The following is a 27,533-nucleotide window of genomic DNA, read 5'->3' on the forward strand; positions in this document are numbered from 1 at the left end:
TCAGCCCTAAAAGAAGTAAATCCTTTACACTTGCTTGTTTTGTTAAAAAGAGGTTTAAAAAAAATATTTTTCCATTACACTTGGAATTGCTTAGATTGCAATAATAATAATAATAATAATAAACCTCTTTTTCCTCTAAAATTGTCATTTAAAATATCACATTAGATACAAACTCTTAAAAAATAATAATAATAATAATAAATTCTTATTTTAACTTTTTGAAAAAAGGAAGAAAGAAAGAAGAAGATTGTACCCTCTTAATGTAGGGAAAGCAAATGCAAACACTTTGTTGCAACATCCCCAATGTCTTGTTGATGTAAGCTAGTTGCGTTCTTTAATTTTCATTCCACCAAATAAATCTCTATGGCTTAGATCTTGAGAATTAGATATTCATCAAGTGATTTTTCTACTAAGCACAGGATTCAAGAAGTTCTACAAATATTTCAATTATTAAATTAATATTTTAAATGTTAAAATTGTTTTGATCACACTTGATGCTCTAATGGCTTAATTCTAGTGAGGTCCACTACTTGATCTAAATGAGTATTGAATTAATAGCAGATAGCCATGATAATGAAATGGTGAGATCAAATTGGGTACACGGATAAAGCAGGAACAATCTTTTAATATCGCTTACCATATGAAAGATTGTAGGATGGTTGAGTACCATAACCTGCGTCTCTTTGAAAAGCCTAATCATTCCTTATTGATATATCATATTCTAGTGGGAGAGTGGCTCTAAAGTTAGAGAGAGAGAGAGAGCATTAGACTTCCACCCCATTGGGCGTTATTTGCACACACAGAGAGAGGGTGTTACATCGAGTCGAAACAAGTTAAGCTGGCCTCAGCTCGACTCGGCTCGGCCACTAGCTCAGCTCGGCTTGGTCCTTGAGCCTGACTGGCCAGCTTAGCTAAGTTTGGTCAGCAGCTCAAGCCAGCTCGGGCCGAGTTCGAGCCAAGATCGAGCTGAGTTTGCCATTGAAGCATTTTCACAAACACTTAGACTGCAACTTCAAAATTCTACTGTATGTAAAACACAAGCAATGGTTTTACAGGTATTTTATCAAACACCTTCTAAGCAACATAAAAACCAAGAAAAAAAAGGTATTTGTTTCATGTACATACCTTCCTTACCACCAGCCACACTTCGTTGAGTCATTTCATCAAGCACTTGGTGAGTAACATCAATAGCAAAGTAACCGAGTCACCAAACTGGTTCGATCCGAGTTGAGTCGAGTCGAGCTGGGGCCAGCTCGAACTCGGCCCGAACTCATTTTGGAGCTTAAAAAATCAGCTCAACTCGGCTTGAACTCAGCTTCGAACCAAGTTGAATCGAGCTTTTTCGAGTCGAGTCGAGCGAGCTAACTGAGCTAGCTCGGTTCGTGTACACCCCTAGAGAGAGAGAGAGAGACCCATCTCTGGTCCTTTCATCCATCACATATGGCTCTAGTGTCCCCTTGGCCCACTCCAAGGCATGACATATGGCTCTTATTCTCTCCTTCATCTTGGATGGATGAAAGAGAGGCTTTTCTAGTTCAAAGAAGGGCATTGACAAACCAATGGCTCATCAATGGCACTAATCAAGTAAATCATACCCGATTGATTTATTTTTCTATTCTAGAAATTTGAGAATATTTAAACAGAAATCCATAGGGTTATAAATCTAAAATTGGATTTTGAAGAACTTTTTTCCTCTGCATTTTGAAAATCCCAACAGTGCCCCCATTAATGGCACTAAGCCCAGAAATCACCCTAATAGGATGATCATGTTCATTTTTTTTTTAACTATTGCAAAATCAAAGCAGTCAGTCGATCGTGGTGTTTGTCACTAAAAGGGGAAAAAACAGAAGAAGGCATTTTTCATTTCCTATTGCAAGAACTCATTTGGACAAAATAATCCTTGTTTCACTCAACTTTACAAAGATTTTGTGAAGATTGTTTGGATGCCCAAATCAAGGAGCATTCTTGCCTTTGTATTTTTGGGGCTGCTTAATTTGGAGAAGATGCGACAGGCCTGCAACCACATGGAGCCGACTCGTCGGAATGCCCGTCTTTGCAAGAGCATTTCCATGTATATCCAGGAGCACAAAGCAAGGAACGTACTTGATATCATAGTGGAGAAGCTGCACATGCAGGAAACTAACTCACATAAGCAGAATTGCTTAAGAACATATGCATGTCTCCAGGTTTGCTAATCCCAAACATGTTTAAACACAATCAAATGTGCCCAATTAGCATACACGTGTGACATCTAAGATTCTAAGCTGTCCATCAGGTGTCTCTCAACATGTACTTGCCCAAGCCAAAGAAACAGGTCCAGTCTTCAGGTAGGCCACAGTTTTGGAAGAAACGGACTGGATATTTAGGCCAAGTTTCTTTCACCACCTATGTTTTCAACACTGGCCCATCTGATAACTGGACCAGCCTTTTCCTTTTTCTGGCCAGGGAACCTACATGGCAGGACCCACTTGACAGGCAATCTAGCAAATGCATGCCAGGTGGGTGCATGTGGTGGGAGTAGATGTGGGCCTTATGTGCATGTGAGATTAAGAGAGCTCTAAGTGCAAGAAAATGGTGAAAGAAAGCATGTAAAAATATAGAAGCAGGTAAAACTGCAGAAGTATAAAGAAAATATGGCCCTGCAACTGAGCCAAAAGATGGGCAATGAGGTTTATCAAATGATAAATGCATGAAACTAGGACAGCTGCAAAGAGTATGCATGATCTATGGACAAGATTCGGTATCATGTAGTACAGGAAAGGTCAGTGTCCTTTGCTGGCTTCACATGGAATGCAATTAAGAGAAACGTGGAAGTCAGCATTTGGAAGGACCCAAAAATCTACTTGTGATTGGATCTGTCAATAGGGTGACCAGTATAACTAGTGGCCAGTGAATAGATGGTTAAGATTAAACATATGGCAAACACAAACATCCAGCTGAAAAAAGGACTAAAGATCCGACGGCCAGGATCGTCCAATCTAGGGGGCCATAACACCAAAACTTCTGATCATTAAACCATGTGCCCAACTTGTACAAAATAACAAACAGTACATGTTCTGAGATCGAGCATGGTACAATGCTCTTTTTTTTTTTTTTTCCAACTTCACCAAAGAACTGAATTGATATCTCTAACACCTGATCTAAATCATCACCACCATCAAAGCCTTAACACCTGCTCTAGATATTGATGCTTAAAGCTTTTTGAGGGAGCGTTCGGATCCACTACCTGTTTGAATCCCAATTGGCAATCTGATAAGGTGCAGATCACCAAATCAAAATCTCCTTAGCATTCAGACTAGAAATAAACTCAAGTAAACTTGTAGTGATGCTTCCTGTTATCTGTACTGGGAAACATCATTAAGAGTCTGCTTGGATGTTACTTTTTGCTTGACAACAAGTGAGCTTCAGGGGTCGTTTGGATGCCTGTAAAGTCATTTGCTTGTAAAGGGTTTGCAGGTAAATACATTATAAAGCCTGTTTGGATCCCTGTAATTGCCTATAAACCCTTTATAGGTTGTAAACACTAATATATGTTACAAGGGCTTTTAGAATCACGGCATTTTGTTGAGTTTCAGATAACAGGTAATCTGATTACATGCCAACATCCTTTCTTTCTTTTCTTTTCTTTTCTTTTCTTTTTTTTTTTTTAAAATTCTTCAAGAAAGCTTGCAGCTAGCAGTCTCCTTGCAGCTACCAGCTACCTACAAACACTTTACAGCTTAAAGGCAAACAAGGACAGACTGCAAACGCCTTACACTTGAAAAGAGTTTCAGTTTGTAAAGTGTTTACAACTTAAAATTTTACAGTCATCCAAACCACCCCTCCAAATCCACATTGAGTAATATTTTGTAGTTCCGAAATGGAAGAAACAGAAGGTGCTTCCGAAATGAAAGCAGTCAGGAGGGGTGGGTTGCTAGTAGAGGAATGTTTCTAGTACATGAATGGGTCATGGATCTGCGATGCATTGTCAGGTTGCAATTTTTTGCATCTCTTTCCTTGTTTTTCTGTTTTTGTGTGGGTTGTATTTAGCGACCTCAGCACTTCTCCTTTTTAATGAAAGTTTCTGTTGCCTTTCAAAATAAAATATTCAGTGGGAGTTCCATTTCACAGGACCTAAATTCTGGCTTGCTTTGATAGAAAACAAGCAGCTACACAATGCAAATGCAGCAATTCCCAATTGGCACCTTTTTACCTGGTATGGGTGGAAGGACTTCAAAAACCAGTAAATGTGCATTTGGGTTTACATACAAACAGGGCCTAACTTGTCATATTGAGTTCATTTTGCCTCTGTCGCAACTCAGGATCCCATTTCCTGTCGCTCTATTGGGGCCCAAATGCTAAGATGGTTGGATCATCGGAACAGTACATTATGATTGGCTAAAACTCATGCTGAACAGATTATTTAAATTATCGCTGTGTGTACATGAATATAAAACATTGCTAAGGGAATTTACAATAGCTTATATTCAACTCCACAAATCAATGGTAAGGATCACTAATGAAGTGAGATTATTGCAGCACATGCTAGTTATGCTGGTAATAAGAACACAGGCAGCCCAAATCATCCGATCATCCAAGCACGTGGGCTCCAATGGAGCAACACAAGCTGGCAATCCTAAGTCATGAAATCAGCAAAAGAATATCCGCAATCCAACACTCTCGCGCATCCAAACACACCCTTGAGAGAAGAATCTAAATTCAAGATCGCGTGAGACAAATTGGCAACAAGAGAATTCGAGATACCTCGGGGAGCCATTTCTGGTTCTCAGCATCGGCCATGACGATGTTGAGCCATTCGGAATTCCTTGCCTCCAATTCCAACACGAAATCAAGCAACGAGTTGCAGAGCCTGCACTTGGGCGAGTAGAATTCGATCACTGTCGCCTCCTTCCTGCTCGCCAGCGCCGATGCAAGGGCCCGCTGTTCAGCCTCTCCCTGTTCTTCAGGCGACAAGGCCTTCGCCTTCTTTTGGATCTTCTGGATTGGGATCTGACCGTTGATCTGGTGGGGTTTGAGTTCTAGGGTTTTGGATGCGGAGTGGAGGAGATTGAGAGCGAGAGATGAGAGGCTTTGGACGGATTTGAAGAGAAAAGGGGCGTCGAAATCGCAGGGATTTGGGGTTTTCGGGTTGGGGTTAGGGTTTTGGTGGGGAAAATGAAATGGCCATTTCAAATTCAAGCAGAAAATAGACGGTTTTGGAGGGGAAGCGGATCCCATGCCTATGGCTTTTCTTATACCACAATCCAAGGGGAGTACGATGGTTGCTACCCTGTCATTGATTCAGTGGGAAGGGGCTGAAAGAGTTCTTTTATACTCTGGCAATGTGATGGTTTATACGCAGGCACTTGCAATTGAGAAATCATTAAGTTAGAAATTGAAAAAAAGATATAAATGTCACATTTTCAATTTTTTGCAAAAATGACGGTTAGAACTTATATTTGCCTAAATCATTTCAATCTATAATTTTAAAGGAAATGGTTCCTCCATTTGTCCTGAGAGAGTGAGTTTGAACATGCCATTCGTCAAAGGAGGGTTGTGTTTCATCAATCTCAGCATTCTAAATTCCATAAGTATAGTAGTAAAGATGAAGTAATTTATAAAAAGTACATTGGCCACCATGAGCAGGGAAATCTTCAATAAGTTAGGATGGCATATCTCCTCCATATCTCGCTCAAGGAGATATGAATAGGGCCTAGGGGTGTACACGAACCAAGCTAGCTCAGTTAGCTCACTCAACTCGACTCAAAAAAGCTCAATTCAACTCGAGTTCGAGCTGATTTTTTGAGCTCGAAAAATTTTCGAACCGAGTTCGAGCTAGCCCGAGCTCAACTCGACTCAAATCAAACCCAACTCGAATCGAACTTGGATCGAACCAATTTGGACTTGGTTACTTTGATATTAATGTTGCTCACTAGGTGTTTGATGAAATGATTCAACGAAGTGTGGCGGGTGGCAAGGAAGGTATGTATATGAAACAAATATCATTTCCTTTCTTGATTTTTATGTTGTTTAGAAGGTGTTTGATGAAATATCTGTAAAACCATTGTTGTAGTTTTATATACAGTGAGATTTTGAAGGTGTTATGTGTTTGTGAAAATGTTGTACCGGTGAACTCAGCTCGATCTTAGCTTGAACTTAGCTCGAACTGCCCAAGCTGTTGACCGAGCCAAGCCGAGCCGGTCAATCAAGCTCGAGGACCGAGCCGAGTTCGAGCTGGGGTCAGCTAGTGGCCGAGCTGAGCCTAGCTCAACTCGGTTCAACTCGGTGTACACCCCTGGATATGGATGACTAAGTTATACTCTACAAATCTACAAAGGAGCGTGAGTGTTCACTGTGTACAATCCTTGTGATTGGATTTGGGGGAGCACTTGCATTGAAGGGATTACATTGAGAATTTGAACTAGAAGACCCATCATGTGTGGATCGATTTGACTTGATCTTATATCAATTTTGATTAATCTGTGCACCTGAGTGTTATAAAAAATCACAGCGGATTCCTTGATCATTTTTTGAATTGAATTGAGAGCATTTCAATGTTTAGATACAGACATTAATCCGCCATCATACTATCTATGAAGATCACTGAAAAAGATCAACCAAGAGTAATTTCTAAGGCATTTTTCTATTATGAAAAGTTAGTGCCATAAAGGATAGAAAATTCCTTAATTTAAGAGAGAATGGATCTAATATTCATAATTGTACAAAGATACAATAGTTCACATCAGAAAAAAGATCACATCACTCTTGATCATCAATAAAAGACACTTCATTGTATTAAATTTTATCTAATCAATAGGACAATTGATTAGATTGACCAGGACGACGAACCTAATCATCAAATCCTGATGTAAAACCTAGTACATTATTACAATCCATTCCTTTAAGCCAAGATTACAACACACAAGCAGTCTTCACAACATAGGATTGATTGAATGTTAATAATGTAACTCCGTGTTATCTAACACCTTTGCAACATGATGGGTTATCTCCTCTCCGGCTTGAAGAGATATAGATGACTAAGCCATACCCTACGCAACAGAGGAATGTAAGTGTTCACTGTGTACAAGTTCTTATGGTTAGATTTGATTGAGCACTTGCATTGAAGGGATTATATGGAGACTCTTGAACTAAGGGCCTATTTGGCCGGACGGATCCCATGGGATTAGGAGGGATGGGATGAATTTTAAGATAATGATGGTGGTGCCAGTGGATTGGTTTAGGATCCATGGGATTGCTATATCCCGGAACAAGTTCATCGAGTCTATTTGGCACGCCCGGCATATCTTGGGATTTTACCTTCCAATCCGTCCAACTAAACACGCCCCAAGCACAATTGAACAGGATTAGGAGGGATGGGATCAATTTTAAGGTAACGATGGTAATGTCAGTGGATTGGTTTAAGATCCATAGGTTTGCTATATCCCGGGACAAGTTCATCGGGTCTGTTTGACTCGTTTGGCATATCCCGGGATTTTACCATCCCATCCCTCCTAATCCCTCTTAATCCACCCGGCCAAACGGGCCCTAAAAGACCCATCATATATGGATCAAATTGACTTGATCATGTACTAATTTTAATTAATCTGTAGTCTTGAGGTCATGTCAGGACTTCATAATCCTAATGTTGTATGCCTTAGCTTACAGTCTCTCAAGCCTTCAAATGCCCATTTGAACTTGTAGTGGTCACTAAACCGTTTTTATCCTTATATCTAACATTTGGAGCTTCTTTTCGATCCATACCGTTAAAAAAAATCCTCTAGAATTCATCCAACGTCAGTGGTGGCATATTGAGCATGTGCTGTCATAAAAATCAATTAAAATCAATTAGAGTGGTTGCTACCCTTGTAATGGAAAATGTGCAGCTAGAAAATATCAATGATCCGTATTCAACGTACATCTGCTGTGTACCTGGTGAGTGGCCAAGCTCTACCTATGGTCCAACGTAAAGTCATGGTGGGCCCAACCGGATGGACGGGCTGGATCTTCCACACGTATGCAGCATTGACACGTCACCCATGAAGCCTGACCACCATCTCATACAAGCGACCGGACATAGCATGGGTGCTGATACGATAGCCACCCTTGAACTCATCAGGACGCATGGGAAGATCCAGACCGTCTATCATTTGGTCCCCACCATGGTCAAATAGTTGATCTAAACCACCATTTGGACGATCTGAACCATCAATTTTTCAACCTTCTTGCTGAATATCAACCGTTTAAATACTTCTGTTTTCTACCGTCCGTTGTGGAACAGCCAACCAGATGGCGTGGATTACGGAAAAAGCGTTGCCGTTTTAGAATCAAGGTCCATCACCGTAGGGTCCACATGTTGGACAGTCCCGATCCGCCATCCGACTCTAAAGACCGAAGGATGGCTCGATCACATCACAACCACACACTCACCATTCCTCTCCCCAGATCCGTGCGAGAAGTAGTGGTGTCAAGAGGCCGGGCTCGGGCCTAAATATTCAGAATTTTGAATAGGTCGGCCCGTTGGCCCAGCCCGAAACAGTTCAAAATGCGGGCTGAGAGCTACTAGGCCCGGCCCGTTGACAGCCTAGCCAGAAGTACTAAACCAGAGGATTGATCACCTGCAGCCAACTGTATGCTAACTTAATAAGCATCCCTATCATTTCCGATTACATTTCATTTATAAATTAAATCCGATCCATGAAAACCGTAGAATCCACCATTAAGATCAGCTGACATAAAAACTAAGCCGATCTAGCCATCCTTAACTCCACCCTGATAAAATCAATGGATAACCGATGGTCTGGCTCATTGTAGAGTTATGACCACCCAATGAGTGGATGGATACGATATTTGAGACAGATGATCTTCATGGAGGGCCCACCGTTGACATGACTCAGATTTCTTGCACAAGTCACAATGTAGACTGCATGCTAAGTTAGCGTACAGCCAGCTGTAGGTACTCCGTTCTCAGCCAAACCATACGCACCAAACTCCAGTGACACGTGTAATCCCTTCACTTCACACATGCGAGTTCGTTATCCTACAACTAGCTGTCTGCTAACTTAAGAAGCAACCTCATCTTCCCCGTAAGCATCCCATTATATAGAAAATCCGATCGATGTAAAAGGTAGAGCACACCACGAAGATCACGTGGGAAAATAATTAACCGGATTGACTCATCCGGTGGGCCACACCTTTAAAGTTAATGGATGGTCGATGGTTCGACTGGCACCGCCTCACAATGAATGGATGGATTTTGAGGCAATCGATCTTCGTAGTGGGGCCAGCGGTTCACATGGCTTGATGTCCCGCATTTCCAACTGCAGGCTAAGTTAGCATGCAGCCGGCTGTAGCTGGTCAGTTCTCAGCCAAACTACAGGCACCGAACTATACTAACACGTGCGAGTTCGTTATTTCAAAGGCGGGTAATTCTACCGGTAATCTCGTGACGTCCCGCTGGAGACCTGCTCTCATCTTATAACAAAAGCCCGACTCTCTCTCTCTCTCTCTCTCTCTCTCTCTCTCTCTCTCTCTCTCAGAAATCTCTTTGCAACTCAGTCCGCCATGGATGAGGAATACGACGTCATCGTTCTCGGCACCGGCCTGAAAGAATGCATTCTCAGTGGCCTTCTCTCTGTAGACGGGCTCAAGGTATAATCCCTCTATGTCATTCTCTCATATTCCTTTTCTCTGTTCTCTATCATTCAAGATCGAACGTTCTGTTCTGTTTTTTCTGTTAATGATTGTCGGTGATGAAAGCTCGGATTTCAGTTTGTATGGTGACAATTTCTTTTTTTGGTAATGAATCCTGTGCGCGAGATCTGTTTGATCAGAGATCTTTCGATCATTTCCTGTGTTTCTGTTATTGGTTTGGTGCTTTTTATTCAGCTGAATTTCGAGTGGTTTTGATGATTCTGGATTTGTATTCGATTTCCCTTTTTAAAAATAAAAAATAAAAAATCATAGAATGGTGATATTTCTATCTTTTATTTGATTCCTTGTATAATTTATAGATCTTCTCTTTTTTTTTTCCTTTTTTCTTTTTATGAAGAAGTCGAGGACTTTTGGCTGAGAAATGCTACTATGATACCCAGGTGGTTCAATCCACACTATACACGTGTAGCTTTTGTAAGTTGATTATGGCCATTGATCTGGTGCACCATCATGTGGATCGTGAATAGCACAAAAATAGCAGTGGTTAGACTAACCTAAAAATCCGATCTTGTGAGTTTTAGCTTGTTTAATGTGGGCCATTGATCGTACTCTCAGAAGCTTTAGTAGATGTCCATTTGTAGCTGCATGCCTCCCTTGATTTTTGAGATTGGTCCATTGACGTGATTTCTCACCAGATGAATGGTCCCGATGCCGTTGAAGTTTTGGACAACACTTCATCCATAGTCACATTCGTTATTCTATGCCAGCTCTGAAGATTTGAACCAAGATCTTGATCTGGGTGGATTCAGGATCATCCTGTTTTAAGTACATACTTATTGCCAGATTTGAGAGATGGGTGATTGAAAGCTTTATGAAATTTCATCTTAGCCTTGCTTAATGCAAATCAAATTTCTTCATTTGGTAGGATTAAATCCATCTTTTAGACCGATGTTTTCAATTTGGTGAAGGAGTTGCTAAGGGGCTACCTGCAAGAGTAGGATTTCAAATCCTGCTATGGCCAATTAGCGACATTCATCAGGTGGGACTCACTATCTTTGCCATGGCACAAAAAATCAGGTCAGTCCAGTTCTCACATGGGTCAGGCATGAAAAAATATGATCAGTTGAAGAGGATTAACCAACAGTCCAGATTCATCATACAAGTGTTCCCAACCTGATGATTGTACCAAACAGACTCTCAAGCCATGGAGAATATTGGAATGTGTTGCAACAGTAGGATTCGGTTACTAGATCAGATCCTTAGCTGGGTTCTTTGGTGAAAGGAACCCCACCGTTATTCTAGCTACCAATGGAGCTCTCCCTAATCTGTTTGTGATCTGTATGAGCCTTGCCAGTGTGGATCTGAATCTCTTTTATTGGGATCACCACATAAATTATTTATGACTCGAAGTATTTGATAGTGGAATGATGGAAAGAGGATTCATGTAGCCAGTCCCAATTAGTTAGGATAAGGCTTACATGATAATTATGACGTCGATGATGATGATGCTACCTATGATAGAAGGAAATTGCAGGGGTTTTTTTTTTTTGCTGATAATTAACACTGTTCTCCTTTATCCTTCTCAAAGACAAAGAATCCTCTATCACGTGGAGAAACAAGATTTGTAAACCCAAGGGCCAAATAGCTGGAACAAGACAACAATGATGACGTTGATGATGGAAACACAAGGAATTCCAGTTTCTTGGAACTATGTTTCCTTCTTCTGAATCCCAAAAAAAAAAAAAAAAAGAGTTAAAAATGTCCTTCACCTAGCACTTGATAAGGAAGAATATGATATGTGACCCGAGGATGTGTATAGTATCCTTGGTTCCTCAGTTCATATCAGTTTGCCTGTAGTTTGATGATCCAGAAAGTTGACCTGATGGGCCCGCTGTAGATGAGCTGTACCTGAAAATCTCTGGGTAGGAGTAATCCTAATGCTAATGTTGGTGTCTTGCAAGTCAACAATCCAGGAAAACACACACACACACACACACACACACACACACACACACACACACAAATACAGTCCATTCTCAACAGGAAGAAAGGCCAAAGATTGGATAGTTAGGATCTTCCAATGTGGGAGAGTTTCAGATGTCTGGATCACAAAACATGGGCCAAATTGCACAATCTGAGGAACTAGGGTCATCACATATTCTCATGTCAGGGATCATATAGTTCCTCTGAAAGGCATCCAATTTCATTGGTTTCTGGTTGATCCCTTGATATGGCTGAATAGAAAGAACATGGTGTTTGATTGGTGTATTTATGAACTAAGAAGCCTTCTTCCTTTTAAGTAAGACAGATGCAAACCAGGCTTGGGCTTTTATACAATTATAATTAAGTTTTTTTTAAAAAAATAAATCCACCCCTTCACTGAAATTTGGGCTGCTTGATGCTCTCCTCGAACCAAAATGGTTATCTCAAGATATAGAAATTTGTTGATGCCACAACTGTTTTCAGATTTTCAGACCACCGATTGATGAGTTAGGAATGACCTATCAAGGAGATTTTTCGGGGCACAATCCATCCACTGTGGGGCCTGTCATATGTACAGTCTAAATCACCAAATTGTGGGCCTTGCTTTTACAAACTCTGAACCTGAGGAAACCATACTTATGACATAGTTTCCCTTCCACTTGCTTGTCATAAATATCCATTATCATTGTAATTTATTCATAAATGACCTCTTGAGTTCTGATTTTTGTGTAACTGTTTGAAACAGGTACTTCATATGGATAGGAATGACTACTATGGAGGAGAGTCAACCTCACTTAATCTCACTCAGGTGTTTCTGTGATTGATTTTAACACGCCATATTGTTTGATAACCACTTCATCCTTGGAATCATCTCATTATTTTATTTTTTTCACATATGTAGCTTTGGAAGCGGTTTAGGAGCAATGATAAGCCTCCGGAAAATTTGGGCTCAAGCAGGGAGTACAATGTCGATATGATCCCAAAGGTACTTGATTTTTGGGTTGTGCTTGGTCTATTTCACAAGGAGCTTGTATCTATGAGAGGTGATTCAGTGCTTCGGAATACAGTGCTCATAGAGCACTAAAGTTATAATTCTCCTAGTTGCATTAAGCCACTTAGCTAGTCCAATTGATGGATCTGGTCTGTCCCTTAGGTGTAGACAAATTTCATTGGCTACCTTGTGAAAATCACACTTATCAGATGATCCAATCCGTCCGGGTTGTCCTTTCTTATAACCATACATTTTCCAAGCCATGGATGGGATGTTTTATGGTTAGGATTGTGTAACAAAAATGATTATTAGGAACCATAAGAAATCCAAGATGTGTTTCAACAAATAGGCAGTTCAGATTGTCAATTGGACACATATTTTCAGAAATGATCAGAACCATCCATTTTATAAGCTATCGATTGGATGGTTAGAATTGTTCATCAGTGTGATTTTTTGCAAAGTAGCTCACTATAACTGTACCAGAGCTAACGGGCAGCCTAGATTGATTGATCGGGTTGTTCAAGTGTCCTGATGCAACTAGAAGATGCAACTAGAAAAACTAGAACTTACAGTGCTTGGAGTCAACTGGATTACTTTTCTATATCCATATCCTAAAATATTAAATATTTTCTATCCGTATTTCTTAAATTCTATGTTTCATGCCGTGAACCATACATTCTCAAAGTTGCTTAGCTGGGGCTATAGGAATCAATAAAGGTACACCTAGGCAACTTGGCTTGAAACAATTATGTTTGCTACCAATAAAAGACGTACAATTTTAGAGCTCCGGAAATTGAACTTGTAACTTTAGAAAGTCAGAAAAATTTTGAACTTGCAAATTGAGATACCATTTGGTTAAATTTATTCATTAAACCTTATACAGATGATCCAATCTGCTAGTCCGTCTCTTGGCCATGTAATTCTTTTTACATTTTTTCTATATTATCAATAAAATATATCGGTTCATATTTTGATAAGGTCCGTGATTGGTAGGACCACTTTCTTGGGATTGTCATGGACCCTAGTCTTTACTCATTGATGGTGTGCAAGTAGAATCTTCAATAAGTTCCAGTACATTAAAATTGTGTGACAGTTTATTGCATTTCATTTGTTTGCTATGAGTTTTATGTTGTGGTTAGCTGCTCATCAAATTCCGAATACTTAAATCAAGTTTATTTACTTTCATGTTGTTCTCTATTAAATGGTCAGTCTTTAAAACTTGGATATGATGGAACTTCTTGCATTTAATATGGATTTTCTCTCTTTAGTTCTCCATGTAACTCTGACAACGTGTGTTTTCTGTTTCCTTCGGCAGTTCATGATGGCCAATGGCACTCTGGTCCGTGTTCTCATCCATACTGATGTTACTAAATATCTGAACTTTAAGGCCGTTGATGGTAGTTTTGTCTACAATAAAGGAAAAGTACGGCCAGTTTGATTTTCCTAGTTCCTAATATTTTTATTTAACCTATTGTAGAATTATAATTAAATGTCAATCATGTCATTTGGGTTAATCCATGTTTACATTTTACTGTAATCACCAGATTTACAAAGTTCCAGCTACTGATGTGGAAGCACTGAAATCCCAACTAATGGGTCTCTTTGAAAAGCGTCGTGCTAGGAAGTTCTTCATTTACGTGCAAGATTTTGAGGAGAGTGATCCAAAATCACATGAAGGGCTGGACCTCACAAAAGTTACAACAAGAGAAGTTATTTCGTATTTATCTCATCTTTATCCTTGTTATGCTCTGTTAACTTGTACCTGCTGAGCTAGTTGTTAATGCATGCGCTGGTTTGGCCCTGTAGCCAATGACGTTTCATTCGGCTTGCGTTAAAGTTATTGCTGTGTATTTTAATTTGATGATTTGTTATTTATGTTACAGTTTTACTCAATTTGGATAGATTATTGTATTGAAATGAAAATTTAAAAATCATAAGTTCAATAGAGGTATGAGAAAATTGGACGTGTCCTCAATATTCAAAATGAGGAACTAGCCCTCAAATTGCAATCACTTATTCCTTTATAGTCCAGCTTGAAAGTAACATGATTATAGTTTGGATCCCCTTGATGCAAATACTAGGTTAGGGACATCCAATTTGCTAATTTCCACTTTATTGAACTCAATCAGTTCAATCAAATAAATGCAGAATATATATATATATATATATATATATATATATATATATATATATATAAAACTTAATCAGTTCAGTGGTATGCCCAAAAGCATGTTTAATGGTAAGATAGAAAATTCCAACTTGTTCATTTCAACTTTACTGAATGTGTTGTTGCAATTAAGCTTAATAGTACATTCAAACAAACTTTTAATAGTTTATTGACTTATCATCATCACCACCACCACCTCTACCACTATCTAAAGCCTTATTCCAACTAATTGGGGTCAGCTACATGAATCCTTTTCCACTCTTTCGACGGCCATAACTTCAGTTAGTAGGTCATCAAGTCTTCTCTTACTACTTCCACCCACGTTCCTAGTTTATTGACTTGTACTGAGTTGGTATTTGATGCATTATTTATTTCTTTTAGGTGCATTTAACCTGAGTTGGTATTTGATGCATTATTTATTTCTTTTAGGTGCATTTAACCTGTGAGCATTATATTCTTTAAGGATAGTGACTTAATTTTTCCTATTTCGTGCAAATATTTTTATTTGAAATGATACCATATCAGAACTTGATACTACCCATTTCCAACACTTCTACTTACTTTCCTTGTCATTTCTTTCTTTTAAAATGCAATGTGTTTCACTTGATAAATGAATTATGTATATTGATAATGAAAGGTTTTCAAAATGTGTCAAGGGCCCGTGGCACTAACAGTGAGGGAGACTTAATGAAAGCTTGTATTATGCATGCATACATTTTGAACTTTTTCTGGGTTTCGCGATTTGGAAACAGATTTCTTAGGCTGCAATTTTGCATGTTATCTACATTCAAATGCATGATGAGGATCAGATGAGCTTTACTTTTTTATGTAGGAAATATGGGTTAGAAGACAATACAGTTGATTTTATTGGACATGCTGTGGCGCTTCATAGAGATGATCACTACTTGGATGAGCCTGCGATGGATACTATAAAGAGGATGAAGGTAACAAGGCTAATGTTTCCATTTAAATAAAGAGTACTGGTCTTGCTATTGAAAACCAAGTATTTTGGGGTTCAAAGGTTACATAATTAACCTCTTTAACTTTCTTAATTCACTTTGAGATTGTTGTATTGATTCTCACATTTTCTACTCACATGTTTCATTTCAGATATCCAGTTTGCAATTGATGAATCCTACTAAATATAAAATTTCTTCCATAAGAAAATTAAAAATAATGTTAGCAAAAGTAACCAAACAATTGTTTGTGGATGAATAAATCTTCATTATTTTCTCAATTTTTGTATAATTGAAGAAATATTTGAGCTGCTAATTATCTAGTCCTTTGTTTATTTAGCTTTACGCAGAGTCCTTGGCACGCTTTCAAGGAGGTTCTCCATATATTTACCCAATGTACGGACTGGGAGAGCTCCCTCAGGTATGTTTCTGCCCATACCTGTGCTTGTATGGAAGTTTACCAAATGCTTCGTTAATATGTTGTAAATTTCAGGCATTTGCTCGTCTAAGTGCTGTTTATGGTGGCACCTACATGCTTAACAAGCCAGAGTGCAAGGTTTGTTTGTTTTGGTTTTTTTTTTTTTTTTTTTGTTAACCTTCAAATCTTTTAAAATCCCAAAGTTCTTGCAATTCTATGATTTCTATCCCATAAACAGAATCAGTCATGGCACACTCCTATCAGGATGCATGTGTGTGGAGAATGTTCCAGAAATAAGAACATGGGATCCTTCCTGTGTACCTAGTTGCATTTTACACCCATGGGGAATTTCCATTTAGTCCAACCCACTCTCATAGGCTGCGCTGAAAAAACCATGCAGATAGATCATCCTAACTGCTGATCCATAGCCTGCAAAAAAATGAATGGCCAAGACCATTTATAGATAATAGGCCCAGTCATCAATGTCAACCATTCAATCGGTGGACCTCACCTTGTATTGCTTATGGTTCTTGAGTCACTTTGGTCAGACAATATTGACCATCCAAATGATTACTTGAGAAACAGATGGTTATATTAAAGAGGACAGATCACCTACAACCTGTTCTGTGCTACAATTCAGAATTTTGATTTCCAAATTCCCTCGGAAATATCAAATATGTTTTGAAGGGAAAATGCTTGTAAAGCGGGGTTGTAGGTACATTACAAACAAGTTGTTGTCAGTAATCAGTTCTCTGTGTTGAAAGGGTTATCTTACAGATGGTTAAAATCATCCAATCAGCATGATTTTTCTGAAGTAGCCTATGAAAAGTTGATCTCACTGAATATACAGTCCAGATCGGTTATATGGATACGTACGTGTGCAAATACAACTAAATTATGGAAGGTTTCTATGCACTAGGTGCGCTGGAACATTCTCCTGTATGTATAAATGTATATGTATATTGCCTGATTTGCTAATGGTTAGCAGATCTTTTTGCTCTCTGATTCTTTTCTTGTTTATAAATTAACTAGCACCAGCACCTCCTATGAGTATCTGATGCCAGTATTACAGGTAGAGTTTGATGCAAGTGGAAAAGCTTTTGGTGTGACATCTGAGGGAGAAACTGCTAAATGCAAGAAGGTTGTTTGTGATCCTTCTTATTTGCCTGACAAGGTATGGTTACAAATGATTCTAGTTCAGTGTAGTGATTTAACTGTTGCCTTGGTTTTCTAAAATGGTCCTTTGGATTGTAACCCACTAATTCCAACAGGTTCAAAAGGTCGGAAGAGTAGCTCGCGCAATATGTATTATGAATCATCCCATTCCAAATACCAGTGACTCTCATTCAGTGCAGGTTATTCTGCCACAAAAACAGCTGGGACGTAAATCAGATATGTATGACCTCAGTATTTTCTCACAGTGACTTGTATTTGTATGTTTGTTTCCATGTATATGCACTCGTCTCAGGTCCCAACTAATTATAACTTCTAAATTCTGTGGGGTCAGTAATGGCCTGAATATTGAAGCCTTTTCTATATGGTGGGGCCCTCCTTTTGGTCATCCAAACTGATTGAATGGTGGGGCCAATTGTGGATGGGGTTAACCTCAAAAATCTCTCCCACAAGATGATACCATCTTAGGCATGGTTTTTCAGCTATAACTGTCCATTTTCAAGCCAGCCATCCCATGAATAGGATCTTCCGATGAGGGAGAGATCTGTGTGTGCCCAATTCAATGATGGAACCAATAGGATGAACAGACTAGCTTGCCAAATGTGGGTCCCACCTGTAAGGATGCAAGGTTTAACAAAAGATGTCACTTCAATTGACCGAGCATCATAACACCTCTGTTAAAAGTGGTCTTGGATTTTCACCCTGATGACAGGTACTTGTTCTGCTGCTCCTATGCTCACAATGTAGCTCCAAAAGGAAAATACATTGCATTTGTTTCTACCGAAGCAGAGACCGACCAGCCTGAGGTAGAACTGAAGCCTGGAATCGAGCTACTCGGACCCGTAGAGGAGACATTTTTTGACATCTATGACAGATATGAACCTTCCAACAAGAATGTCGACGACAATTGCTTCATATCTACTGTAAGTATATGCATTTGTTCTTCTTTATAGACTTTGTTCTCATCACCATAAGTTTGATGAATGCTGAATTTTGTACCATTTTGAGAATACTCATATCCAAGACTATATTCCACAACGAAGTCAAACCAAACATCCAATAGTTTCAGATCCAAACCCTTTTGGAAGAAAAGAAGTCAAAAAATTCAGGATTCACCCACCATCCAAACGGGCCAAATTGTGCAAACCCTGCCTTTTTTATGACTGAACCAGAGCGGCATACTTAACACTGCCACTATAAAATCCCACCACACAGAAAAGTGGTTTGGCTTTCCCTTTTTGTTTTGGAGTTAAACAGTTATTAATTGGATGTGGTCACTGGAATTCCCTGCAGAGTTATGATGCAACAACACACTTCGAGTCCACAGTGGTAGATGTGATCGACATGTACAGTCAGATAACCGGAAAGGTAATTTTGCTGTTTAATTCTCATAGACTTAGAATCATGCGTGCATTTGTTGAACTGATCAAATAGTCATTAACTTTCCAAGGTGGCATAAGTACTTGGTATTTAGTGAATGGCCAAAAAGAACAGTATGAAATTTAAAACATTACTATTTTTGGAAATGTCCCATGCTTAGTGGGTTCATCTAGCATTGCATGTTCTAGGTAAATGTTCACAAGTTCCCCTCCGTGTGCACCATGAAATAGTTGGTGGTAAGGTGCAGTGTGGGACTCTTAGTGAAACGACATATGGCAAAAAAGGGGTACAGGAAATGTTCAGGTTTAATTCAGTTTCAACTCAACCATTAAAAAGATGGTCAAATTTTTTATTAAAAAATGGAAATGTCAAAAATACAGAGAATGAAAAGTTCAGGTTTAATACAGTTCCAATTCATTCAATAAATCAAAATGTAAATTTTTTTTTTAAAAAAGGACTTAATATGTCAAGTAAAGAACTTCAATTAAAATGATTAAATATCTATATGCATAAGCAATTGTGTATATAGGTAATCAAATAGTGGGTTAATATTATTCTTCAACTCTCTTAAATCCTTCCTTTTCGATTAATCTACATGTAAACTGATCCATCTCTACCAAAATCTTCCACCATTTACTCAATTGAATCAGTGGTGGTGACCACCAATTTCTATTTTTAAATCACCCCCACAAAGTTCTTTTTCTTTTGTTTTTTATTTTTTGGAAAAAAAAGGTGCCTTAATTTGGTTTGCCTAAAAATGAGTTCTTTTCCTATCTTCTGAAATATATGGATTTTTAAACGGTTTGCATTTTTTTAAAAAAATACAGTTTAAAAGGGAGGTTTCCTAACTATCGTGGGGCCTAACCATGTTGGCATGTGAGATGTTTTGGTAATCATGCATCATTGGGTTCCCTGCTATTTTATGCCGCTAACTACTTGTCATGACTTTTTCACGTGAGCCAGTGCTATGTGCTTTGTGGCTTGTGGCTTCTCTGTCAACTGCCCCTCTATTACCCTACTTTGATTGCTTGCCTTTTGGGGTGTGCATGTAATAGTTGGTCTGGGGTCAATACAGGGGTGGGATTATGTTGGCATGTGAGTGGTTGGTTCCAAGAGCCAAGGTGAAAGAGGAAGGTCGATGTCTGCTGAGCAGCTGATCATGAATTTGCCAATCTACCATTCAATACACAACCCCAAACTGCTGGGAGAAAGTTCTAAGATGATGATGATTCTATCTGGAAGTGTCCAAGATGGGAAAGTTTAGAAATTTATCAAGGGATGGCTCCCGGAACCTTAATTTTGTGTAGAGTGCCTGAAGATGACTCTATCTTGATGGCGGTTTGGATTATTGAGCAACTATAAATCTTTGGATTTTGATCGTGGCCTCGTGGGTAATATGATCCTCAACTGGATGTCTTTCACAATATAGTTGTTCCCAGGTTCAGTGATCCAGTCCCGGGCCATTTGTTTGCTGGGCCCTACAGTAGGTGGACTATGCATAGAAAAATTTCCTTCATAGAACAATCTTAATTCCTAACATTTTGATTTATTGCCTAGAAACTAATGGTGGGAAAAGATAAATATGGGAGTGGCCCACATTCAAGTGGCAAGAGGCAAATGATTGGTGGTTAGGATCTTTCAATCAGGGAGATTTTCGGTGTATGGACTGTCCATTGTCATGAGATGCAGACCATTGGTCTGGATTATTGAAGCATGGGTTCCGCTCATCAGAACCAATGCAGAGCCTTGGGTTGAGGATCCTATCATAATTCCTCAACCATGTAAATCTGCAAATTTTAGCCCTTCTTTCTCAGTAGTATCTGGTGGTAGTATTCTTTAAATTCAATGATTGCAACAAGTCAAACCTCCTTTTATCCAGGAAATCTCTGTACACTGGCTGTACTTCCAATCATAGTTTTGATATTCGACCAAGTTGACTCGGTGGAGGTCACGAGTATGAATTTCCTATGTGATTAGTGACTCCTATCCAACCCAAATGATTCAGCTGGTTCCTTTTTCATTCACCAGCTGAGTCGTTGATTACTATGTACTCGGCTTCTATGGATGATCAGATGGGTGTAGATACGAATTTTTTGCATTCATTTACCGCTTTCCTGTTGTTGCCCACATGACTCAGACCAACTCATACCCGACTCGGCCTAATCACAATTTGGGTGACTAATTCCCAATCTCGAAATGTATCCTGTCGATTTAATCAAAAAGCACAATGAATTCTTTAAACTAATAATTTTCTTTCTGTTTTTCCGTGGTTTAGGTCCTCGATCTAACGGTGGATCTGAGTGCCGCCAGCGCTGCTGCTGAAGAAGCTCAGTCTTAGATATCTTCCTTTCTTACTGGCTCGAAGTATTTGCAAAAGACTTTCGAAAATATTCCAAATATTCCTTCTCCATTGCCATCATTCCATTAATTCATTCACTGTCAGAAGCTTGAAATTCGCTCCCAACTTGGAAGTCTTTTCTTTATTTTCATTTATTAATTTTTTCTCATTTCTGATTTAAACCATAGGAATCTTGATTTGGTCAGTATTGCTACTGAATTTCAAATTGCAGCTTCTGACAGAAGTTTGCTGATTAGATTTGCATATGCTTCTGGGCCTGTTAATAAAATCCTCATGATATTTTTTTGGAACAAGGTTTTCTGATCTTGTGTGCTTGGAGCCCCACTTAATCAATGATCCTCCTCTATCTAATTGTGAGGGCAAGATCACGGCAGTTCATCGGGTGGGCTTAACCAATCATTAAGTGGACAACATGGGTAATTTAGGACATTTTTATGTAAAATGATTCATCAATTCTTTTAACTGTCCAGCTTTTAGTAAAATGTGGCTCCTATGTTCAGTGGACGAGCCTGATTTTCTAGCCATGGCATGTATGGAAGACTAGTGTAGAATTGTACACATGGCACACATGTAACTCAAACTGAGTCGCCTGAATCATGGGACCCACAGTCGATGCAGAAGCTTGAAATCAGGTTGATTGAACAACAACAACCTGATTAATGGGCATCTTGTGGATTGAATTCAAACCATTGGATGTTTTTCATTGTGGCCATTCAATAGATGCCGTTGAATTGGACAGGTAGAACAATTTTGTTTGATGTAATTTCTGGTTCATGGGTGTTTCTTGTATCCGCTGTTTGAAAACATGAAGCATGCCAAAAGGTTGCTGTGCAGGGGAGTCTGATGTTCAAATCCGGTGGGTGGGAATTCCAGCGCCCTTATAAATAGGATCTGAGTATCCACCTGTTTGGAGGTGTACGAGTTGGATTCCTACCCTCTGTGATGGTTTTTGAGATTTGGAGACATGGACCGACTCGTTGAGTCTGACTCAGCTGAGTCAGGCCAAGTCCTGATTTGCTGGTGCCTAAACAAATTAGACTCGACACAGACCAAGTAAACTCGGATGAGTCGCATCGAACTCAAATGAGTGATCAATCAAGTGTGCACCCATTGCACTGAAGTCAGTCCCCAAAAAAATGAGCTGAGTTAGCTGGGGTTTGTGAATGCAGTTCAAACTATCTATGAGGGGCAGCATCAGTGAGTTGAATTCTGCGGATACACCAAGAAGGCTTTGCTATATATATATATATATATATATATATATATATATATATATATATATATATATATATGATGTCTACCAATGTTGCTGACCGTTGAAAATCCAATTGATCGAATGGGCAGGACTCTCGGCACGTCACGGGAATAATCAAGAGGGGGCTGGTAGCAATATCTGCTGCCATTGGGAGAGAGAGAGAGAGAGAGAGAGAGAGAGAGAGAGAGAGAGAGAGAGAGAGAGAGAGAGAGAGAGAGATGTTGGAGTTCTTAGAGACAAAGGAGAGAGGGAGATCTCTTCTTTACAGCAATGCATTCAAAGAAAGAGCCGTTGGAGTCTGAAAAGTTGTAAATGAAATCCTTAGTTTTTGCTTGTAAATGAGAAGGGGCAAAAGGCCGTAAATCATTTACAGTCTGGCCATCCAAACACAAGTTGTAAATGATTTATTGCCTCATTTACAGGCATCCAAATGATGAGAAGGGGCAAAAAGCTGTAAATCATTTACAGTCTGGCCATCCAAACACAAGTTGTAAATGATTTATTGCCTCATTTACAGGTATCCAAATGACCCCTTAGTTGTATTAGCACAACCCAGATCCAGCAGGACAAATCTACGTTGGAGGAAAAAATTCAAATCAGATCAAATCAGATCCTCTTTGGTGGTGTTTGAAATTTGAAATCTACATTGGAGGAAAAAAATCAAATCAGATCAAATCAAATCAAATCAAATCAGATCAGATCCTCTTTGGTGGTGTTTGAAATTTGAAATCAGACAAGATGCAGAGCATATCATTGAGAATATTGCCAAGTGTTCACGTTTTTCTAGAATAAGACAGCAGTTTTGTGTTTCAAACATCTCCATCGTTTTTCAATTTTTCTTCTTGGTATCAAAGCCTTGTGTGACCACACGGCACAACCCAGCAGCTCCCTGCAACCATGACTTCACTATCTCTCAATGTTGGTAACTTCATTACCCTCAAACTCAGTCCTACAAATTATCCGTTGTGGCGTGAACAAGCGTTCGCTCTTGCAGAAAGCCAAGAACTCATATCCAAGACTATATTCCACAACGAAGTCAAACCAAACATCCAATAGTTTTAGATCCAAACCCTTTTGGAAGAAAAGAAGTCAAAAAATTCAGGATTCACCCACCATCCAAACGGGCCAAATTGTGCAAACCCTGCCTTTTTTATGACTGAACCAGAGCGGCATACTTGACACTGCCACTATAAAATCGCACCACACAGAAAAGTGGATTGCCTTTCCCTTTTTGTTTTGGAGTAAAACATTTATTAATTGGATGTGGTCATTGGAATTCCCTGCAGAGTTACGATGCAACAACACACTTCGAGTCGACAGTGGTAGATGTGATCGACATGTACAGTCAGATAACTGGAAAGGTAATTTTGCTGTTTAATTCTCATGGACTTAGAATCACGCCTGCATTTGTTGAACTGATCAAATAGTCATTAACTTTCCAAGGTGGCATAAGTACTTGGTATTTAGTGAATGGCCAAAAAGAACAGTATGAAATTTAAAACATTACTCTTTTTGGAAATGTCCCATGCTTAGTGGGTTCATCTAGCATTGCATGTTCTAGGTAAATGTTCACAAGTTCCCCTCCGTGTGCACCATGAAATAGTTGTGGTAAGGTGCAGTGTGGGACTCTTAGTGAAATGACATATGGCAAAAAAGGGGTACAGGAAATGTTCAGGTTTAATTCAGTTTCAACTCAACCATTAAAAAGATGGTCAAATTTTTTATTAAAAAATGGAAATGTCAAAAATACAGAGAATGAAAAGTTCAGGTTTAATACAGTTCCAATTCATTCAATAAATCAAAATGTAATTTTTTTTTAATTTAAAAAGGACTAAATATGTCAAGTAAAGAACTTCAATTAAAATGATTAAATATCTATATGCATAAGCAATTGTGTATATAGGTAATCAAATAGTGGGTTAATATTATTCTTCAACTCTCTTAAATCCTTCCTTTTCGATTATTCTACATGTAAACTGATCCATCTCTACCAAAATCTTCCACCATTTACTCAATTGAATCAGTGGTGGCGACCACCAATTTCTATTTTTAAATCACCCCCACAAAGTTCTTTTTCTTTTGTTTTTTATTTTTTGGAAAAAAAAAAGTGCCTTAATTTGGTTTGCCTAAAAATGAGTTCTTTTCCTATCTTCTGAAATATATGGATTTTTAAACGGTTTGCATTTAAAAAAAAAAATACAGTATAAAAGGGAGGTTTGCTAACTATCGTGGGGCCTAACCATGTTGGCATGTGAGATGTTTTGGTAATCATGTATCATTGGGTTCCCTGCTATTTTATGCCGCTAACTACTTGTCATGACTTTTTCACGTGAGCCAGTGCTATGTGCTTTGTGGCTTGTGGCTTGCCTGTCAACTGCCCCTCCATTACCCTACTTTGATTACTTGTCTTTTGGGGTGTGCATGTAATAGTTGGTCTGGGGTCAATACAGGGGTGGGATTATGTTAGCATGTGAGTGGTTGGTTCCAAGAGCCCAGGTGAAAGAGGAAGGTCGATGTCTGCTGAGCAGCTGATCATGAATTTGCCAATCTACCATTCAATACACAACCCCAAACTGCTGGGAGAAAGTTCTAAGATGATGATGATTCTATCTGGAAGTGTCCAAGATGGGAAAGTTTAGAAATTTATCAAGGGATGGCTCACGGAACCTTAATTTTGTGTAGAGTGCCTGAAGATGACTCTATCTTGATGGCAGTTTGGATTATTGAGCAACTATAAATCTTTGGATTTTGATCATGGCCTCGTGGGTTATATGATCCTCAACCGGATGTCTTTCACAATATAGTTGTCCCCAGCTTCAGTGATCCAGTCCCGGGCCATTTGTTTGCTGGGCCCTACAGTAGGTGGACTATGCATAGAAAAATTTCCTTCATAGAACAATCTTAATTCCTAACATTTTGATTTATTGCCTAGAAACTAATTGTGGGAAAAGATAAATATGGGAGTGGCCCACATTCAAGTGGCAAGAGGCCCATGATTGGTGGTTAGGATCTTTCAATCAGAGAGATTTTCGGTGTATGGTCTGTCCATTGTCATGAGATGCAGACCATTGGTCTGGATTATTGAAGCATGGGTTCCACTCATCAGAACCAATGCAGAGCCTTGGGTTGAGGGTCCTAGTATAATTCCTCAACCATGTAAATCTGCAAATTTTAGCCCTTCTTTCTCAGTAGTATCTCGTGGTAGTGTTCTTTAAATTCAATGATTGCAACAAGTCAAACCTCCTTTTATCCAGGAAATCACTGTACACTGACTGTACTTCCAATCATAGTTTTGATATTCGACCAAGTTGACTCGGTGGAGGTCACGAGTATGAATTTCCAATGTGATTAGTGACTCCTATCCAACCCAAATGATTCAGCTGGTTCCTTTTTCATTCACCAGCTGAGTCGTGATTACTATGTACTCGGCTTCTATGGATGATCAGACGGGTGTAGATACGAAGTTTTTGCATTCATTTACCGCTTTCCTGTTGTTCCCACATGACTCAGGCCAACTCATACCCTACTCGGCCTAATCACAATTTGGGTGACTAATTCCCAATCTCGAAATGTATCCTGTCGATTTAATCAAAAAGCTCAATGAATTCTTTAAACTAATAATTTTCTTTCTGTTTTTCCGTGGTTTAGGTCCTTGATCTAACGGTGGATCTGAGTGCCGCCAGCGCTGCTGCTGAAGAAACTCAGTCTTAGATATCTTCCTTTCTTGCTGGCTCGAAGTATTAGCGAAAGACTTTCGAAAATATTCCAAATATTCCTTCTCCATTGCCATCATTCCATTAATTCATTCACTGTCAGAAGCTTGAAATTCGCTCCCAACTTGGAAGTCTTTTCTTTATTTTCATTTATTAATTTTTTCTCATTTCTGATTTAAACCGTACGAATCTTGATTTGGTCAGTATTGCTACTGAATTTCAAATTGCAGCTTCTGACAGAAGTTTGCTGATTAGATTTGCATATGCTTCTGGGCCTGTTAATAAAATCCTCATGATATTTTTTTGGAACAAGGTTTTCTGATCTTGTGTGCTTGGAGCCCCACTTAATCGATGATCCTCCTCTAGCTAATTGTGAGGGCAAGATCACGGCGGTTCATCGGGTGGGCTTAACCAATCATTAAGTGGACAACATGGGTAATTTAGGACATTTTTATGTAAAATGATTCATCAATTCTTTTAACTGTCCAGCTTTTAGTAAAATGTGGCTCCTATGTTCAGTGGACGAGCCTGATTTTCGAGCCATGGCATGTATGGAAGACTAGTGTAGAATTGTACACATGGCACACATGTAACTCAAACTGAGCTGCCTGAATCATGGGACCCACAGTCGATGCAGAAGCTTGAAATCAGGTTGATTGAACAACAACAACCTGATTAATGGGCATCTTGTGGGTTGAATTCGAACCATTGGATGTTTTTCATTGTGGCCATTCAATAGATGCCGTTGAATTGGACAGGTAGAACAATTTTGTTTGATGTAATCTCTGGTTCATGGGTGTTTCTTGTATCCGCTGTTTGAAAACATGAAGCATGCCAAAAGGTAGCTGTGTGGGGGAGTCTGATGTTCAAATCCGGTGGGTGGGAATTCCAGCACCCTTATAAATAGGATCTGAGTATCCACCTGTTTGGAGGTGTACAAGTTGGATTCCTATCCTCTGTGAATGGTTTTTGAGATTTGGAGACATGGACCGACTCGGTCTGACTCAGCTGAGTCAGGCCAAGTCCTGATTTTCTGGTGCCTAAACAAATTAGACTCAACACAGACCAAGTAAACTCGGATGAGTCGCATCGAACTCAAATGAGTGATCAATCAAGTGTGCACCCATTGCACTGAAGTCAGTCCCCAAAAAAATGAGCTGAGTTAGCTGTGGTTTGTGAATGCAGTTCAAACTATCTATGAGGGGCAGCATCAGTGAGTTGAATTCTGTGGATACACCAAGAAGGCTTTGCTATATATATATATATAATGTCATTCTTGGACAATTCAAGGACCGTTGAAAATCCAATCGATCAAATGGGCAGGACTCTCGGCACGTCATGGGAATAATCAAGAGGGGGCTGGTAGCAATATCTGCTGCCATTGGGGGAGAGAGAGAGAGAGAGAGAGAGAGAGAGAGAGAGAGAGAGAGAGAGAGAGAGAGAGAGATGTTGGAGTTCTTAGAGACAAAGGAGAGAGGGAGATCTCTCCTTTACAGCAATGCATTCAA

General features: G+C 39.3%; 2 protein-coding genes across 4 annotated transcripts; one reads left to right on the top strand and one right to left on the bottom strand.

Moving 5' to 3' along the window:
- Positions 1 to 1,838: 1,838 nt before the first annotated feature.
- On the bottom strand, positions 1,839 to 5,315 carry LOC131218664 (uncharacterized). Its single transcript, XM_058213337.1, has 2 exons — positions 4,744 to 5,315; positions 1,839 to 2,123 (listed from the first exon to the last, which is right to left on the bottom strand). The coding sequence occupies exons 1-2, from the start codon at positions 5,215 to 5,217 to the stop codon at positions 1,953 to 1,955; spliced, it is 645 nt and encodes a 214-aa protein (XP_058069320.1). The 5' UTR covers positions 5,218 to 5,315; the 3' UTR covers positions 1,839 to 1,952.
- Positions 5,316 to 9,441: 4,126 nt separating this feature from the next.
- On the top strand, positions 9,442 to 26,337 carry LOC131218665 (guanosine nucleotide diphosphate dissociation inhibitor At5g09550). 3 transcript variants are annotated; one of them, XM_058213339.1, is made up of 13 exons: positions 9,442 to 9,627; positions 12,359 to 12,421; positions 12,515 to 12,598; positions 13,920 to 14,027; positions 14,149 to 14,321; positions 15,604 to 15,715; positions 16,068 to 16,148; positions 16,221 to 16,283; positions 17,218 to 17,319; positions 17,417 to 17,541; positions 18,031 to 18,241; positions 18,612 to 18,686; positions 25,961 to 26,337. In XM_058213339.1, exons 1-13 carry the CDS (start codon positions 9,541 to 9,543, stop codon positions 26,021 to 26,023), a joined length of 1,347 nt encoding a protein of 448 aa, XP_058069322.1. In that variant the 5' UTR covers positions 9,442 to 9,540; the 3' UTR covers positions 26,024 to 26,337. The 3 variants fall into 3 exon arrangements, with proteins under 3 accessions (XP_058069322.1, XP_058069323.1, XP_058069321.1); XM_058213340.1 differs by lacking the exon at positions 18,612 to 18,686 and adding an exon at positions 23,599 to 23,673; XM_058213338.1 differs by lacking the exon at positions 25,961 to 26,337 and adding an exon at positions 20,974 to 21,350 and having other exon boundaries at positions 9,443 to 9,627.
- The last annotated feature ends 1,196 nt before the right edge of the window (positions 26,338 to 27,533 follow it).

This window comes from Magnolia sinica, chromosome 11, assembly GCF_029962835.1.
Source record: "Magnolia sinica isolate HGM2019 chromosome 11, MsV1, whole genome shotgun sequence".
Lineage (NCBI taxonomy): Eukaryota > Viridiplantae > Streptophyta > Magnoliopsida > Magnoliales > Magnoliaceae > Magnolia > Magnolia sinica.